Source organism: Lynx rufus, unplaced genomic scaffold (assembly GCF_022079265.1).
Source record: "Lynx rufus isolate CCGP_SWC_20201006 ecotype Redwood Valley unplaced genomic scaffold, mLynRuf1.p SCAF_10, whole genome shotgun sequence".
NCBI classification, from domain to species: Eukaryota; Metazoa; Chordata; class Mammalia; order Carnivora; family Felidae; genus Lynx; species Lynx rufus.
In genome coordinates, this window is record NW_025814824.1 from 70,883,230 (window position 1) to 70,902,630 (window position 19,401).

At 46.3% G+C, this 19,401-nt stretch overlaps 1 protein-coding gene across 2 annotated transcripts in view; it reads left to right on the forward strand.

Moving 5' to 3' along the window:
* The window catches only part of LOC124502799 (A-kinase anchor protein 2), a 107,027-nt gene extending 101,939 nt beyond the window's left edge, over positions 1–5,088 (forward strand). Inside the window, exon 4 of one of the 2 annotated variants that reach the window (XM_047067452.1) lies at positions 1,104–5,088. In XM_047067452.1, the coding sequence (XP_046923408.1) occupies positions 1,104–1,202 (99 nt within the window). In that variant the 3' untranslated portion in view covers positions 1,203–5,088. The remainder of the gene's footprint in view (positions 1–1,103) is intronic. The other variant, XM_047067451.1, reaches the window with a different exon arrangement.
* The last annotated feature ends 14,313 nt before the right edge of the window (positions 5,089–19,401 follow it).

The window sequence follows — 19,401 nt, forward strand, 5'->3', positions numbered from 1 at the left end:
AAGCAAAGCCTTCATTGCATTTTGGATCATCAACCAGTGTTGGCTCTGCTAGACTTTTCTTTAATATCAGAAACTGCATGTCCTAAGCGAATGCCACAGTAATTTAATTGGTTGGCATGCATGGGCTCCCTTGTGGGGCAGTGCCATGAAACTGAGCCATTTCTCATATGTTGGCAACCTGAATGTCATCCATCTTGATCAGACTAAAGCTGGAGCAGCCTGGCTGAAGTTTTCCCTCAGGAGTCCACAGACTATTCTAGTGAACTGAAGGGAGGGAGGCCTTACCCTGATGGTGGTGAGCCTATCTGTCCTTGATGTTGTCACCTCGCATTTTATTTATTAGCATCTGTGGCCCTGACATTGTGTTGGCATGCTCGGATTGCTTTTTATTGGCCTGGGAAACTATTTTTCTTTCCACTTAGTTTCTCTTGGCAGTTTGGTTATACCAAAGTAGACTTTTATGATATAAATGTGATCATAGCTTATGTAAATCCACAGAGCTTGAGAGATTGAATCCACACTGGTCCAGTTGTTTGGAATTATTTTCCAGTTTACTTGTTCACAAAGAGACTAAGACGGTCGATAGCTGTGCTGTCCAATATGGTAGTCACAGGGTCCCTGAGGATATTAAAATTAAAATTAATTAAACTTGAATGTTTAGTTTCTCAACCACACTAGCCTTATTCCTTGTGCCCCATAGCCATGTAGCTTAGTGGCTACCATATTGATAACACAGATAGTAATGTCTGTCAGACAGCACTGACCGGATAACATGTAGAGATCTGTGTTATCAACACACTTAGTGCAGAGTCAAGTGTAGTTCAAAAAGAGGTGCAGAACATTTCAGGGTAATTAAATCTTTCTATATTGAAAACTATGGGTCAAAGAGCAAATGAAATCTGGCTTGGAAATGAGTGCATATCCAGAACCAACCAGCCTGCTTTACTGACCATGTCTCTCCTACCTCCCAGCAGTATCAGACCGTCTTACGTTCCCTTTATTATATGCTATTGAGAAGGAAGGAGGAAAGACATGGAGAAGTTGATTTGTGTACATAGTGAACATCCATGAACTCTGGTTAATTTTTTTCCCTCTCTCTTCAGGTCCTTGAGGCCACACGGGTTAATCGAAGAAAGAGCGCACTGGCCTTGCGCTGGGAGGCAGGGATCTATGCCAACCAGGAGGAAGAGGACGATGAGTAACAAACTTCCTTCCACCCAGGAAGCTTCTTAGGTGCTTGGGTTACCAAGAAACCAAGCAATCAACACATCGAAGCATTTTAATGGAATATTTATTAAAGTGCAAACAAACTCCACAATCCTTATGTAGACCAGAAGCTGCAATGACCAACGATGAAAAATAAAGTCAAAAGAAGCCTACCCATCAAACTCTATAAACACCCAGGAGTCAAAAGACAAAGGATTTTTTGAGACTCAAAAGAATCACCTGGATTTGGACCAATCCACAATTGATCCAAAAAGACAAAGCAGTAACAAGCAAATCAACATGGTTGCTCCAGGCGGAATTGAGACCAGCCTCGCTGGGTGATGACAAACATTGGTGACAGGGCCATTTAGAGCTGCAGAGCCCAGGCCGGTGCAATCTACAGGGTGTTGGAGACTCCCTGCACCGGTTCCCTACCGTCGCTCACAGCCATCAGAGGTGTGGGAATAACTCCGTTTACTCCAGCAGCCGTAAAATGAAATGCAAGTTTCTCTATATCTGCCAGGAGAGGCAATTAGGATTCCATTTCTCTTACATCTAATTGTTTTTAATTGGGAGCAATTAATGATCGCAATATATAAAATCCACCTTCTTAAGACAATGTTTCTTCATGTTGCATACACAATCTATTCTACATGAGGGGGTTGAGAAAGAGGGAGAAAGCCAAACCAAATGGATTATTTTAGCTTTAGGATCTCGTCTGCTTGTAGTATTGACTAATTTGCCGTTTATGAGAACACATTTTCACAATTATGTTTCTTCATATGAAAACTATATTTAGTGGGCAACAACTATTTTTATGATGGGATGGGGGGAGTATATCCATGTATAAAATCTGTACACATCCAACAGCTTGGCTCAAGATGGTGGGGGTATTTTTAGAGTGGCAATAATTGAAAAAAGGGCAAACTCTGCCTTCGAGAGGCAGATGACAGGAAATAAAAAGGTGTTTATAACTATATTTTATATTATAAAGTGGACCTTAGTAGGAAGAATGACAGATTATTTTGGATCAATCAGAAAGGAATCATTAAAGAAAGGACATGAAGGTAGACAGAGAAACAGGGAGGGAGAACGTGGGAAATTAAGGAAGTAACAGATACTATTTTTGCTGAGCAACCAGCGTTTTTCAGAATGATAAAGAGAAAAATATAGAATAGAAATCTAAGTGCAGGCTTGGAATCAGCTACAAATCCTAAAGATGGTGTGTGTGTGTGCGTGCGTGTGTGTGCGTGTTTGTGTGCATGCGTGTGCGTGTGCGCGTGCGTGCCCGTGCGTGCTCATGCACGTCCCTTTGTGTGTTTGGGTAAAGTGTGTGTGCAAGGATTAAAATTCCAGAATGCTCATGGGACAAGGGTGTACAGTTATTTCCTCCAAAGCTGTTTGCCAGCGTCAGGAGTGAGTGAGAATTTCTTTTTTATGAAAAGGGATATAGAGGCACCGACCTGATGCAGTATTTGTAATATTAAATTGACCTAACATGGTATTTGCATGAGTCACAATTGCAAAGTTTTGAGCAGTTTTGTAATTTGACATTTAGAGAAGTACCGTATTTATTCTCATGCTTTGTATTCATAGCTTAGTATACTGTAAAGGATGCCAGCTCTATCTTACTGTCATTTAAAGCAATATGAAATGGGTATTCAATAATTGGGTACCCTGAATTTCTGGATGAGAAAAGTTTTTAATTCTGGCCATGAGAAAAAAAACTGACCAGCCTTTCTTTTTTCTATTTGTTTTAAAACTATGGTTTTTAAAAGAGCAATAATGAAGCCAGACCTCACTAAAATTCCTTTTTGTTTTTATACTGTTATGTCATAAGCTCTAATATGTTATTCTGACAAATAACAACTCCACAACAGTGTGTACGTAGATGTTAGGCACATTACCTTTGCTTCTTTTAATAGTGTAGTGTTGACTTTAGGGGGAAAGTTTATTCACAGGCAAGCGGTAGGCATAAAGTGGAAAGGCAACCATCTGATAACTTACAAGGATCCTTTAAAACTGCCAAAGGAACCTGCAATTTGAAGCCAAATTCTAGAGATCGGTGGCTGGCACCATCTTTATGTGGTTTATTCTCCTGAATATCGTGAAGGAATATTCAACAAAATGTGCTAGCCATTGGGGACATAAAACAAGTAAGATCCCTGCTGCAAGGAATTCATTTTCAAGTGGGGGAGGCTGGCATGGAGACAGACATTCCCAGGAAAATGAGGTCTGTGTTAGACTATAAGTCCTGACGGGTGAAATGGGAGCCCCCAGGAAGGCTGCCTTGCCGGAGGATTTTCAGCGTTCCCATGGCAGGCATGTGACTAAAAGATGGGACAAGAGCTTCCTGTGGCTCAGGGGCACAGTGGCAGCTAGGATGGCTGGAGAGCAGATGGTTTTATGAGATGCACAAAAAAAGAAACATGCTTCGTGTTTTCTGGACTAACTCTGAATCTGGTAGAGAACACAGACTTGATATAGACAAACACTGTCTTTCCCAAGAGGAAACAGCCCTCAGGACCCACCTGACATTGTTGTGTTTTGAAGGAAGCCGGGTCCCCACCCATCTTAAACCTACATTTGAGAAGAGAATTTGCAGCTGAATGGGAAGCTTAGGAGGCCACCCAGTTCGTGGAATCTTTTGGAGGCAGACAAATTGGCCTTTGACTACAGTTGACTGAACCAGAAGCATTGCCTAGAGTTCTAGCAGGGATCCTTTGGTCCTCGCTCCACGTGTGGATAAGGCAACAAATGCAGAGTTTCTGTGAGCCTCCCACAGTCACAGCGCTGCTTAACTGTGGCCCCTACATCTGCAACATTCGCTTGTTCCCTCTGCTGCCTTCTGAGGACTGCTGTCGATTTCCTTGGTCCACTCACTTAGAATCCTATTAAAATGTAAATTGCAGTTCCCTTGGAAGAGCCAGGTTTTCTCTGTGCTCTTGAGTTTTTTACCCGTTCAGAAAACATCGGGCTTTGTACACAGCACCGTGCCAGGCCCTGGGATCCCAAAGGAACCCCTTTAACCTTCTGAACATGCAACAGACCCCTGGAGGAGAGTCACTACTGCCTAATCCATCAAGAGGAAGAGGCCTGTCAAAGAAATTGGCCTCTGATGCTCGTCCCTGCCCCCAAATAGCACGCAAGCTTGTTAATCTCAACTAGAACAAATGTTTAGATTCTGTAGATGTTAAAAGCTTTCCTGAAAGCGTTCCCTTCCACAGTGTTTATAGATGTTCACTTTCCTCGGGAGCTGATTAACTACTGACATGCCTTGGCTCTCTCATCCAGAAATTATGGAAACAGGGTCTGTCAGTGGTAGGAGGCTGGGCTGTAGTCTACTCGGGTGACACAATGCAATTTCCTTGCCTCTTTACACCTCTGCATGCTGCCCACCTTAGACAATGACGTATAAGCAGTATATAGATCGGTGTCCACGTACATACACAACACAACACAACACACACATATAAGGTGTAACAAGAAACACTAAGACAGTGTTGACTCTTGTCTCTGAAGACAAACATTTTTCCAACTCAAGAATGGATGTAATTAAACTATGTATTGAAAAAAAAATAGCCTAAGTGTTTAGAGATGGTGAATATATCCAGTTTTAGTGACAGAACCAATTTCCTGAATTTTAAGCATTCAGTGAGTGAACTGCCAGCTTTGATTTTGTGTTGCCCTTTACCCAAATGACTTTTTTTTTTTTTTGGAGGAGGGGTGGGGGGGGAAACAGCAGCAATACTGTGTTTGAAAATTATACTCTGTATCTGGCTCTCCTGTGTATGTTAACCACTTAAATGTTATTATCCTGCTTCAGTTTTATAGTGATTGTGAGGCATTCGATGCAAGTATACAATTATTTTCTCATTAAAACCCGGTGTGTGCTGTGTTTTTTTATAAACCATGGCTACTTGTTTGACTGGGGGTGGAGGGAGGTCGGAAGACGGACCCGCCAAACGGTGACACGCAGGCGCCCTTGGCCTTGACTTCTGTGTGTCGGCATCTGCCTCTTGCATACTTGAACCACAAAGGCTATACCAGCTGGTGGGGCAGTGGTCCCCCGCCTGTGACAGGCTGTCCCAATGCCCCTTTTTGCCATGCTGTCTCCAACTGCCCTGGCTAGAGCCTAGAAACCTCTGACGGGACCCCGGAAATGATTCGGGTGCCTCTGGATGAGGTAGGTGTACTCCAAGGTCAGAGATGGCTGGGCAAACAGTAGGACAAATGGTTAAAACTCAAGCTTTGCATGTGGCTCCTGGGTTCTAATTCTTACTATCACATTCTCAGCACCTGTATTCAGCTCCCCTCTGAAGAATGGAGAATTTCAGACTTTAAAGAGCATATGAAGACCACAGATTAATGAGGAAGCTTCTTCCCCAAATTTCCTCATGCCCTCCCGTCTACTCCCTCACAGCCACTTCAGGGTCCAGCTGCCCCGTTCACCCTCTGGCCCCTCACACTTACCTGTAGCGCAGACCTTCTGTCTCCAGCTCTTCCCCACCACCGCCACTCTCCTTGGGGTCTCTTCCTCCATCTCTCCCATCTATGGGACTCCTTCCAACATTCTGGGGCAGCGCGTTGTGATCAGCTAGGGATTCCGCGTCCTGGTCATTTTTGCACCCATCACTACTATCATCTGGGGGTGCTGGGCCATGCCAGGGAAGTCACGTGCACAGGGCTGGGTACTCGGAACGGGTTGCAGAGTCTGGTATGTCAGGGTGGAAGGGTTCTTCAGGGATTCTCATGGAGGAAGCTCTTAGGGCAAAACTAATGCGAGGCATTACTACTAATGGGTAAAGGGCGGATATGTGGGCTTTTTGCTGTGACCTAGACCTATGGTCACTACTCCGGGTTCATCCCTCCCTGTATATATTGGTGTCAGACAACCGTTGTGGGACACATGAGGCCATGGAGTCACTTTGGAGCATTGCTCATTTTAATTATGGGATTCCTATGCCATAAGAGTGTGGTGACTATGTATCTCCCTGCACAGAACCCACACAAAATTCAGAATGGGGCTGCCGGGAGCACAGAAAACAAGTGGGGAATCGAAAGGGAGACTTTCACAGGCTTTAAAGATGATACCAAGGCAAAGAACGGGGCCTCAGGAAATAGTTGCAGATGGCATACCTGCAATTTCTTTTTTTTTTTTAAGTTTTCTATTTTTTTCTTTTAGAGAGAGAAAGAACATGAGCAGGAGAGAGGGGCTCCTAAGAGGCTCCATGCTCAGGGCTGACGCAGGGCTCAATCCCATGACCCTGGGATCATGACCTGAGCTGAAATCAAGAGTCGGATGTTCAACCGCCCGAGCCACCCAGGCGCGCCCCCACACTGGCAATTTCTAAATGTTGCCCAAGCATTCAGATGTTTTCTTTCCGAGAAAGAAGAATGTTTGCATAATAAAAAAAAATTTTTTTTTTGTTTTAATTCTGCCATGACCTAGTCATCTCAGTGTCAGTTAACCTTGACGGGAGAATTATCCAGATGCTTTGTTCTCAGTTCACAGGTGGTGGGCTCCGAACAATTGGAATGGACGTGCTGGCACCTGGCAAGGTAAAGTCACAAACCTCTCCTTTGCTTCGTTTTTCTCTGCCCACCCACTGAGGCCACATTCTGTCTCTGCAGGGGTCTTCGGCTGTTTATACTGATGTGCCTCAGGGGAGCACTGGCTCTCCTGCCCCAGCAATAGTCTGTGTCACCTGGAGGGCTCATTAAACACAGATTCAGCCTTCTGATTCAGTACGTCTAGGGTATGCAGCCCAAGAATTTTCTAACTAGTTCCCTGGAGATGCTGCTGGTGGTGATGGTCCAGGAACCTCACTTTGAGAATCACTGATCTGGAGTAAGTAATGAATGAGGTCTGGGCATACCACTTCCATTTGAAAATGGGGGGATTGATGCATGATTTGTAAGCTGCAGATACAGCCACACATCGTTCTGGGTTGTTTTGAATATTTGTCGGGGGCTTTTGTGCATTTGCCCAGCATATAACTCAATGCTTTGTGGGTCTTGGTGAGGCAGAGCTTTGATTCCATTCAGACTGTCGAGAAAAGACGACCTCCCCACCCCCAGCAAAAAGGCTGAGCAAATTAAGAAGAAAATGTAAAGAGAAGATAATATCTATCATCTATCTATCTATCTATCTATCCAGACTTTGATCCAGGGTAAGATCAAGGGATTCGTTTGATCTTTGGAAGATGTTTTTATTGTCTGGGTGATAGCAACATCAGGACTCCATAAGTGTTGTTTTGCTTTGTTTCGTTTAGTTTTACTAACATGGTTGCACGGTTTGAGATAAGATGCAAAATAAAAGGCCATTCTCATTTGGTCTAGAGCAGCACTTCTCAATTCGGACTCCATCTGAATCACCCGGAAAAAGCTTTAAAGTTTGGATTCATTAATGGCTGGAGCCCAGACATTAATACAAATTAAAAGCATCTCAGGAAAGACTCATATGCACCAGGCTTGTGCCTCACTGTCCAGTTCTGTGGCCCCTAACCGTGGCTGCACCGCACGTAGGATCATCAGGTGTTTTTTAGAGAGACTGGCCCTTGGGCTTCACCCCAAGATCTTCTGATTCATTTCGTCTTAATTGGACATGGCTATGAACGTGGGCAGGTTTCAGTAGCTGCCAAGGTTGAGAAGCTAACATGCAGCCAAGGTTGAGAATCGCTCGTCTAGTGGAGAAATGTGTTTGCCTCACTATCTGACCCTCTACAGAAAGTTCTTGGGGCAACATCAAAATGAAATGAATAAAAGGCCTTGAGGAGCTGAACTGGCCCCTCTCACGGGTCCCAGGAGACAGAGGGCAGTGTTGGTGACTGAGGGAGGGACTCTGCAAAGGGGCTTTGTTACTCCTTCTCTGATACTCACGGCTCTGCTCCCTCCACCCCTCCAGCTGACAGCAGGCAAGTGGTTAACACTTGGGTAAACTGAAGAATGAAAAAGCTACAAGGGAGGCATGTTCTAGCCTCTAATAGCTGCACACTGAGAAAAAAGCCCAAACGGACAAAGACCAAAAATGTCACCGGACTATTTCTGGGAGATGAAGCCAAGGTCATTCTTTCCGTTTTCTTCATAAGCATTTGCAGATTTCTGTGGTATAAATATTCCTGCAATGGCTGACTTCAAGATGCCAACAGTTTAACGACTGGTTCCCAGGATCCCTGAAATTTCACAATTGGCGGAGAAAAAAAACTATTGTGATTAGAAAACGCAGGCTATCCTAGAGGTCTGGAGCTAGAGCTCTCACTAACAGAGCTTTCATTGGCCTGAAGTGGCTCTGCTGAACCAGTCCCAGCAGGTAGCAATCAGGGACTCGGGATTCTGACCATCTCGTGTGATGATCATGATGAGTCCCAGGTGGCAAAAACAGCCAGCCTAGGTCATGTGCACACTCCTGTTGCTGGGGTCTGTGGTGGAGGAGAGGAGAGGAAGGAATGCCGAGAAGACCACGTATGTGAACCCAAAGAGCCCGTGCTGCAGACGATGTCCCTGCTCGTATGGGTATTTCCATTGTCACTGTCAGTGTCCCTCTGACAAACCTTTGGGATCAGACAGGGACCTCAGATTTGAGGCTCACCACTTCTTCAGTGGAACCTTTGACCATTTACTTTAGATTGGATTTCTGACTTCTGGAATTGCTGTGGGGAATGAATATAAATGGTTGGTACGGATGTGCTCAGAGTTTACTTCCTTGAAAGCCCTGCATTCAGTCAGCAAATGCTTACTGAGTGCCTACTATGTGTCCACCTCTGTGCATATGAGGACAAATGAAAATGAGGCTCGTTCAGATGCTTTCGACTGGAATTGGAGGGGCTGTTAGCGTTGGGAATGTGGGGACAGAGCTGCTTCAAAGTCAGGCAATGTTTCCACAGCTGCTTGTTAAATAGGGCCATCCTGTGATAACCTGCACTGTCTTAGCATGCTTTTAATTATTCCTGGTGGCATAGGACCCATATTCTTCTGGGCAAGAGAGAGAAAGAGATCCAAGTGAAAAGATGTTTCGTAGAAGCCAGAAATGTCCCAGAATTCATCAATGGAGGATCGAAAGGTGCTAGGAACTTGCAAGGGGACATTTAGGAAGGAACTCCCTTAGATGAACAAGAGGGCTGCGTGATCACCACCCTGGATCATCGGAAGGGTGGAGTTTCTCCCTGTGGTCAGTGTTCCCCCTTGACGGCAAGTATGAAGTATGGCCACTAGGTGGCAGTGCTCTCCAAGGTGAAAGCGGCTTTCCCAGCCAAGAGCCTCTCCGGGGGGCCCTGGACATTTCCCACTCTTAACACAAGACAGGGCTCCATTGAGATCTTACATGTAGCCACACCGAAAACACCAAAATGGAAACCACCACATGTGCAATCCTACATGGAGGTCAAATGCGGCCCTTTACTTACACTTACGTTTCAGTGGAAAATTGGCCGTTGCCACCAGGTGGCAGCAGATATCTATTTGCGAGCTTCCACCAGCAATGGCTCTGCTTCCCAAGGGCCAGCTCTGTACCGGGCACTGTGCTGAGCGCTCTAGGTAGATTATTTCACTCAGTTCTTAACAACACTCCTTTGAACTACATACTAGTAGTATCTTCATTTTACAAAGGAGGAAACTCCCACTCGGGGAGTTTGAATAAGTTGGTGTGCCCATGACATGACCAGGGGTGGAAGGAGGATGCAAATCCGGGCAGCTTACCTCCCCAACTTTCCTTCTCATCGACTTGATTCAATAGCAAAATTTCCATCTTGGTCCTGGGCCAGTTCTGCTTTCTCTCAGCCTGGGAGAACATGCCTTCAGGACAGGACAGCTGCTGACAGCTGGAAACTGGGTGTGTACATCGAAGTGGGGTTGTGGGTGGGGCATCGATAGTCCGTTAAAAGCTGCCAATGTCACTAAGAGCCAACACATGCTAAAATTCTGGTTCCTTCCGGCTGGGCATGTGGGCTGCCCTCTACATTATCACAAATGCTACTGAGTCATGCAAATGAAGACATTTGGTGGCCCTAGAAATGATCTCCGGCTCTCTAGCCCAGGCACATTTTCATCGGCTCCTGCTGTTCCCATGTACACACACACACACACACACACACACATTTTACAGAATCACTCCAGCTCTAGATGTCCACTTCTGTACTGAGTAGGGTAAAGCTAGGCTGCCAACAAAGAGACCCAATAATTAATTCAGTGTCTGAAGGAAGACATTTTATTTCTGTCTCACATTACAGTCCAAGGGGAGTATTCAAGCTCTGAGGGCAGATTTAAGTTAGTGTCTTTGTCATCCTGTCCCTCCATCCCCTCCAGGACCTGTTGTCATGGGCATGGTTCGGCTTTAGGAAATGGTAAGATGCAGTGAAACCATTTACTGAAAATGTGGGTGTGCCCATTCCCTGGACCCTCAGTGGCCGTGGCTCCCCTGCATTAAGACAGTAGACTGGCTTTTATTTTATTTATTTATTAATTTTTTTAACATGAAATTTATTGTCAAATTGGTTTCCATACAGCACCCAGTGCTCATCACAACAGGTGCCCTCCTTAATGCCCAGCACCCACTTTCCCCTCTTCCCCTCCCCCCATCAACTCTCAGTTTATTCTCAGTTAAGAGTCTCTTATGGTTTACCTCCCTCCAACTTTTTCTTCCCCCTTCCCCTCCCCCCATGGTCTTCTGTTAAGTTTCTCAAGATCCACATAAGAGTGAAAACATATGGTATCTGTCTTTCTCTATGACTTATTTCACTTAGCATAACATTCTCCAGTTCCATCCACGTTGCTACAAAAGGTCATATTTCATTCTTTCTCATTGCCAAGTAATATTCCATTGTGTATATAAAGCACAATTTCTTTATCCATTCATCAGCTGATGGACATTTAGGCTCTTTCCATAATTTGGCTATTGTTGAAAGTGCTGCTATAAACATTGGGGTACAAGTGCCCCTATGCATCAGCACTCCTGTATCCCTTGGGTAAATTCCTAGCAGTGCTATTGCTGGGTCATAGGGTAGATACTATTTTTAATTTTTTGAGGAACCTCCCCACTGTTTTCCAGAGCTAGACTGGCTTTTAGAGATTAGGAAACTATTTCTAGAATTTCTATTGCTACCACAGAAGCTGGCAAGGGAACAATCCAAAGGAAGCCTGAGGGAATAAGCTGTTAAAAACGTGATCTAAGTCGCACATCCTCTCTTGGTACATAGTCCCCATCAAGTTTATCCTTTCCCGGGGTTATAACGGCACAACCTATGGGAAGAGAAATAGTTACAAGGACAGGTGAGAGGAACACAGAGCTAGAAAGTCCTCTGCACTCATCAGGATATCCCATGCCTTTTAACACAAGGGATACCGCATGCCTCCTTGTGCATCACAGATACCACTCAAACACCCACGTCCCACAAATCCCATGTATCCCGGAAGCAGTGTTGGCATGCTTAATGGGGACTCGTGCGAAAGTTTCGCCTGGGCTGGGGAGCCTCAGGGACAGTCACCGATAAAAATAAGCTGACTGTGCTCGGCTGCCCCTCAGTCATGCCACCTGTGTCTCACCCAGTGCGGTGGAGCAGGACTTTATGGAACGTGTCTGTGTCATGCAGCTGCTTGCACTTGAGCTACCTTCTCAGAGTTGCAAGCCATGCAGATTGACCCTGAGAAGATGCTGGTGGCTGCTGAATACGTTTGCCGTATTTTTCGGTCCGAGTTAACATCAGCCGGTCAGAAAGGACCTCCCGCTTGCCTCCAGAGCTGCTGGAGCATGGCAGTGACACTTTGCTAATGCTATAGAATGTATTAACGAAAGATAAATGACGTTCTATGACCACGGGTTCATGAGTTGTTTGGGGGAGGGTTGTATCAATCTGCCAGCAAAGCTTAGTGGTGATAATGATATGCACCTGGTTTTGGTGGAGGCTGTGGGGTTTTGACCATTGAAGGCTGGCCGCGTAGCTTCAATGTGCCTGGAGGACCAGCTCCCTACAAGAGACTCCCACCACAGGGAGACCTTGGGTTCCTACTGCTCAGGGTCTTTGCGTGTACACCACTGAGGATGTGGGACCTGTGTGACTCAGCAATGGGAGGACAAAGAAGACTGTTCCCGAGAGTGCCAGACCCCTTCTGATATGTCTCTCTCCTGAATTACACCCATTGCCTGTGACAAGGCTGAGCGTAGCACGTTTGAATGCCGTGAGCCCTGTCAGCAGCAGAGCATTTAAGGTAATTAGTGTGCAAGTAACACACATTATCTTTTCGATGCACCTTCATAGTCTGTTCTTAATGTCACCTAAACCATCTGCTTGCTAAGTGCACTTGGTCCTTGGCAATCAGTCTGGTGACCCGGAAAGGTAAAGAAAGCCTCGTTACAAGGGGAATAATGAGGGCTCTAGGCTGTAACTCTCTGGCCTCCGTAAACACGACCAAAGAGAACTCAGGTGATTTGCTCGAACAGCATGTAAGGTGGAGGAGGGGCACAGAGCTTCTCCCACAGGGAGTCTGTCACCTGCAGGGAGGGCAGCGGGAGCACCACAGAGGAGCTTTCCCAGGAGGAAGGCAGCTGGGAACAGAGACGAGCACCAGGACGGAGCCCTGTGGACGAGACAGAGGGATGTACTCAGAGATGTGAAGAGGGAGCCACAGGGTTTGCTGGGTAAGCATACATAACTTTTAAAAAATCCTAATGTATTGAGGTGAAATTCACGTAACTTAATCATGTTTAAAGTGAACAAGTCAGTACATTGGTACATTCACAATGCTGTGAACTCTCTAGTTCCAAACCACGTTCGTCATCCCCAACAGACACCCCACAATCAAGCAGCCGTTCCTCGTTACCCCTCCCCCACCCTTGGCACCCACAAATTGCCTTTTGTCTCTATGGATTTGCCTGTTCCGGAAACTTCATATAGATGGAATCACACAATAAATGACCTTTCGCATCTGGCTTCTTGCACTTCGCATAATGGTTTCAAGGCTCATCCAATTTACAGCATGTGTCAGATCTTTCCTTTTTAAGGTTAAGTAGTATTTCCATTGTGTGGATACACTACATTCTTTTTTTCCTTTCTTTTTTTTTTTTTTTTTTTTGAGAGAGAGAGAGAGAGAATCTTAGATTCCACACTCAGCGTGAAGCCCAACACGGGGTTCGATCCCACAGCCCTGGGATCATGACCTGAGCTGAAATCAAGAGTTGGTCCCTCAACCGACTGAGCCACCCAGGTGCCCTGGATAGACTACATCTATCTATCCATCCACACATTGATAACCATTTGAGCTGTTTCCACCTTTTGGCTATTGTGAGTAACGCTGCCGTGAACACACACATACACTTTCAGTTCTTTGGGGGCACATACCTACGAGTGGGATTGTGGAATCATTTGGTAATGCTGTTTAACTCCACACATAACTTTCCATTGCACCTGTTAGGAGTTGGGGATTAGCAGAGGGTTGCTGGAGAGAAAGTTCAGTGAGCTCAGAGTCCCATCCACACAGAGGGGGCTGGAGTGGCTGCCTGGCCTCTAGCCGAGAGAGAAGGTATTAAGGAGCCATCAAGAAGCTTGTTATATGCTCTCTGGGGATTGGGAAGGAGGTAGCTGCCGGCTTCGTAACAACATAGCCAAGAGAGCTGGCTGTGCACATTAGGCCTCCTCTCTAGAATTTGCGGGCACAAAGCATGGTGTGGGTGTCCACCGGAGCAGAGATGGGCCTCTCGTTCAAGAGGCGTGAGGTGTCCTTAGATCCTGCACACCGGGCTGCCCAGAGAAGGGCAGGAACAACAGCAGACGGAAGCTGGGCTTCACTCCCGCGCACAGTATTGGCTTTAATTCTTTCCCTGCCCTTTCATGGTGGTATCAATCAAGTAAGGTCTTACCTCACCTCCCTCCCTCCCAGCCACTACCGACTCCCAGCCCTGGAGAGGATAGGAACCTCTCTACGTCGTTTAGGACGAGAACTAGAAACTCCGGGTAGGTGAGCACTAACCAGGCTTCCCACCCTTCCACTGCGGACCTCTAACCCCGAGCTGTGGGGAAGAAGTTTTACCTTTCAATGAAATCAGAGATCTTTTACTTGTTAAAAATGACACTGATAGGATGCCTTAAGTTCTGTACTGAAACTGTGTTTTGCGACTTTGTGGCCAGAGCACTTCCCGATTCTGTGAGTGGTCAAAAAAGTGACTGGCCCAGCCATGAATTTCATCCATGACCATGGATTTTGTTTTTAATAAAACAAAATAACATAATAAAATGCAGTATAGACCAGAGCTGTCAGGTAAGATTTGCTGTTGGCATTTTAATTCTTTGGGCTTCTGGTCATTGCTAACCATAATATAAGTTCGCTGGGGTAGAATTGGGATGGGGGCGCCTGGGTGGCTCAGTCAGTTAAGCGTCTGACTTTGGCTCAGGTCTGATCTCGCAGTCCGTGAGTTCGAGCACCGTGTCGGACTCTGTGCTATCGGCAGAGCCTGCTTCAGATCCTCTGTCCCCCTGGCTCTCTGCCCTTCCCCTGCTCATGGTCCCTCACTCTCTCGCTCTCACTCTCAAAAATAAACATTAAAAAAAAAATTGGGATGGCCAAAGTTCTTGAGATCCACTGAATAGAATGTTGCTTAAAAAGTGAATTTCTGGTGCGCCTGGGTGGCTCAGTCAGTTAAGCCTCCGACTTCGGCTCAGGTCATGATCTCGTGGTTCACGAGTTCGAGCCCCACATCAGGCTCTGTGCTGACAGCTCAGAGCCTGGGGCCCGCTTCAGATTCTGTGTCTCCCTCTCTCTCTTCCCCTCCCCTGCTCATGCTCTGTTTCTCTCTCTCTCTCTCAAAAATAAATAAACCTAAAGAAAAAAAAAATCTTTTAAGTGAATTTCTTACTTAGCCTTCCCCTTCCTCCGACTCGACTTCTTAGTGTATTACCACTTGTGGTTTAGGATTTGGGTTTAGGATTATCTGCCATATGTGTCATGCCTGTTCTATGTGCAGAAGCTTTGCTTACGTCCTGAAGAACAGAGCATGTGACATTCCTGTGCATCCACCTCTCTTGTCGCAGCCCAGAGTCTGGTACGCGGGAACAGCTCAGTACCCGGAAGAGATTTGTTCTCTCTCTGCAACTAGACTGTTCACTTGCCAGTCACAACCCGGGAGCCTGAGCTCAGCAAGCAAGCACACTGGGCTTCTTCTCTCCACGCCACGGGCGAGCAAGGGGCTTATTGGGACAAAGGGCCGGGGGCTCTGTGCCCTTCCTACAGGGCTTGCAGGGGTGACTTTTCTTCCCTGTCACCTCCTTTCTCTCTCCAGCAGAGGCTACCAGGACTGCCCTTCTTTAGACCAGAGTAGGAAACCGGGGCCGAAAGTCAGTAAGCGAACTTGTCACAGTGGTCTCTCCAAAGCCAGGAAGCAATGCTCCTCGTTTCTGTGCAAGTGCTCGGAACACTACAGGGATCTTTTTTTGCTTAAAGAAATCTATAAGAGGAAATCCGCCAAATGTGACCCGTGCGTACCGATCACACGCGAAGGCGGGGAACAGCCTGTATCGTGACACGTGAGCCTGCCTCAGAGTCACCCGAAGGACGTGCTAAACCACCCTCCTGGGCCTCACCCCCAGAGTTTCTGAGTCAGCAGGTCTGGATGGGGCCACATAATTCTCATTTCTGACCTGTACCCAGCGAAGAAATTGCTGCTGGTCTGCAGAACCACGGAGCTAGGTGATCGGCCGGGGTACCACTGGTGACCCCAATCGCTACAAAGTCAATCACTCTGAAATTTCTAAAGTGTCTCTATAACACTCTGAAAATAACTCTTTGCCCACCCTCCTCGTCCGCTGGATAAATACCACAGAGACTGTGTTCGGGAGCTTCTTACCCAGACTGCTCTGGGCCCTTGCCCTGAAGTGTTGCTCACTGAAATCATCGAGTTCACCGTCGTCTGTGTATGGCTTCCAGTTCATCTCAACAAGAATCCTGAAATTACAGAACCCTCCAGCAAGAAGTGACCCATGTGCCTGGGCTTCCACGGGGGGTGAAGGGCACACAGGTGGGCCCTAGAGGAAGTCCAAGGCTTTGTCTCCACCTAACTCTACCCCAGAAGGAATACAGTTGGCCTGCATGTTGGCAGGAGGATCAATGACCCTTCTGGTGGACTCTCTTTTTTAGAGAGCCCCAGACCCGGGGGTGAGATTTTCCCATCCCCAAAGCTGGTGTGATACAATGTGCATGGGCTGTCTCCCCCGCAGGGTGGGTCCCCATCCCTGCTCCCCCTCTTTAGAAAGTCAAGCAGAAGAAGCATAGGACCCAAAGGAGAGGGGACATGAAGAAGAGAGGGAAGCCTCTGTCCCTTGAGTAATTTTGTTTGAGCCTCCAGCTTGCAATCCACGTGGTCCTAAGGTAGTGGGTCTGGATGCTGAAAACGTTAGAATATCTGAGGGGAGCTACCAAAAATTGCCCCTGCTCAAACCCAGGTGGCCTAGACAGGCATCTGTAAACAAAAAAAAAAAGAGGGCGGTGAGAATTTAACAAAGAGAAATGAAAGCAAATGCCACCAAAGGACACGTCCAAAGAGCAATACTAGCTTTATTCACGATGCAAAAAATGAAAATAGGACATTGGGAAACTGTGGCCGGTTACTGGGAAGAGGCTGAAGGGAACTTCCTAGAATGTTGGCAATTTTTATCTTGATCTATGCTGTGTGTGTGTGGGTGTATCTATGAAAATAAGTATATATATATATATATATATATATATATGTATACACACACACACATAAATAAGTCTTTAAGATATACTCTGAAGAGGGGTGCCTGAGTGGCTCAGTGGCTCAGTTGGTTAAGCATCCAACTTTTAATCTCAGCTCAGGTCTTGATCTCAGGGTCATGAGTTCAGGCCCCGCGCTGGGTTCTGTACTGCACATGAAGCCTACTTAAAAAAATACACACACACACACACACACACACACACACACACTTGCCACACCTGACCTGTTTTATGCCTTGATCAAAAAGAAAAATATAGAATATCAGTGCTCTGGCCCTAGTCCAGAGATTGTAATTTAGTTAGATATTGTCCAAGTTCCATGATGATTCTCTTGTGCAGTCAGGGTTGGGAAGCACTGTCTTAGGCCAATGCCTTTGGCAGGGCCGACCCAGCTGCGTGCCTAAGGCTCGAGGGGCAACGGGGGGCCCACAGCTCATGTTTGGGCCACATCACCAGGGTCTGGCCACAGCGAGCGCTTGTTCTGAGTCTCCTTTGCACACACACACACCCTTTGGAGACTGGCGGTGGTCCGTGGCTGGTCAGGGGTCTTCCCATTGATTTTGTCAGCACGTGGTAGAGCTCAGCAGAGAGGAGCTTGGGTTTTGGGAGACCATCGCTCCTAGTCCTCAGGTTGTGAATGTAGCCACAAGTGCCATGGGCAGAACCTTAAAAGGAAAGCGAGTGTCTGGTGTTGGGGGAGAATCTGGCAAGTGGAATCTGAGACTGGCAGGGGGTGGAGACTCATGGCTGGGGCAGGAGTCTGGACAAGCTGTCTCCAGTCCCTCCCACCAGGAGAGCTCTGCATTTCTTGTGAGCAGAGCTGCTCCTGCATCGGGAGGTTATTCGCTGACCTAGATCTCCTACTGATCCTGAGGGCCAGATCAGGCTTTCCTTAATAACACGTGGGGAGTGTGGGTTGGCAGAGGACGAGGTGTTTACCACCACCGTTCCCCTCCTTCTTCCATTTCTTGGCCAAGGCTGAGAGGTTGGCATGCTGCCAAGCCTTGGTTGTGATCCTGAGCTTGGGGAATTCGGGGATGGATAAAAACAGCCAGGCTGGGGAAGGGTTAGGTATATCTGGATGAGAAGTCCTGGTTTAGAGCTAACATGGTTCATATTAATACAGTGCTTCTTTATCAGGAATGGTGTTGATCATAGAAGTTTTTCAAAATATGCACAGCCTGATTCCAGGCTCATTGGTTCTGTTTTTTAGAGTAACCAAGCACTGTATTATTTGGAAGAGTTCTAGGTGGTGAACATCCCTGATTAAATAAGACCCCTGGCTTAGTACTTTGTTTTAATTTGCTTTTATTTTCAGCGTCTTCAGTATGAGTTATTGTCAGATCTAGTTGGTGGTAACGTCTTCCAATTGTATATCTTTGTACTAGACTGCTACCTTCTGGGGTTTTTTTTCTTTTTCTTTTTGGAGAACATAAAAGACTTTTATAATTAAAGTAGCTGGAAAAATAAAAACAAAGCAAAGCAAAACAAAATAAACCAAAAAGAAAACAACAACAACAAAAACCTCAGCCAGGTGGTAGATTCATCAATGAACAGACAACAGGAGGGGAGATAAAAGGGTTCGTAATTGTGGTTGTATTCTTTCTGGGTGGCAGTGAAGGGGGAAAACTTCATGGAACTGCCACGAGCCCAGAGCCAAGAAATAAAATGAAAATGAAAAGTTTAGTCACTTGAATACTTTCCAGGAAGCGAATCGTTCATTAGCTGTGGACGAAACATAATTGCAGCAGGAATTAAAAAAAAAAAAAACTTCAGGAATTTATGTGCAGACAGAAAATGTTGACGGTGGGTCAGGTGGGTCTTTCTAAACAGCAAGGAAGTGACCTAAAGGAATATTAGTGCAAAGTAGGGATACCCAGTGCATCAGCGGCTGGGGAAGGGTTAGGTTTTAAGAAGCAGTATTTAGAAAGTCATAGGGTTCTCTCTGGCCTCCAGACAGGAGCACCAATCTCGCCACCAGTAGTTTCAAGACAAAAATGTTTCAAGAGGATTTCCTAGCTATGATGATGTAGAAATAAACGAAGGGAAGGGATCAGACAGGAGCAGTTTCACATAGTGTTAAAAGATAAACTGAGGCATGGTAAACACTCAAAGAGTTTATTTGAGCAAAAATCTATTCCGCTGAGGCAGCCCCCAATTGAAAGTGGTGAGGGGTGCTCCACCAGCAGAAGCTCAGGGAGAGATTTGGATACAGCAGCCAGGGAACTAGAGTAAGGAATGATTGATTGGCTATAGCCCAACGCCTAGTTGGCTGTTTGCGACTGGTTGTCCTTAGGTTTCAATTTTGTAACCTAGAGGCGTTACAGGCTTGGAGTTGGTTTGCTTAAGTTAGACCACCTTCTCTAGCAAAGGTGATGGCAACAAGCAGGTGCAGAAATGGCTCCTGTTTGTGTGCACAGGCCCCAGCTGGGCCAGCAGAGAGTAGATGAGACCCAGGCGCCCAGTCAAGAGAGGTAG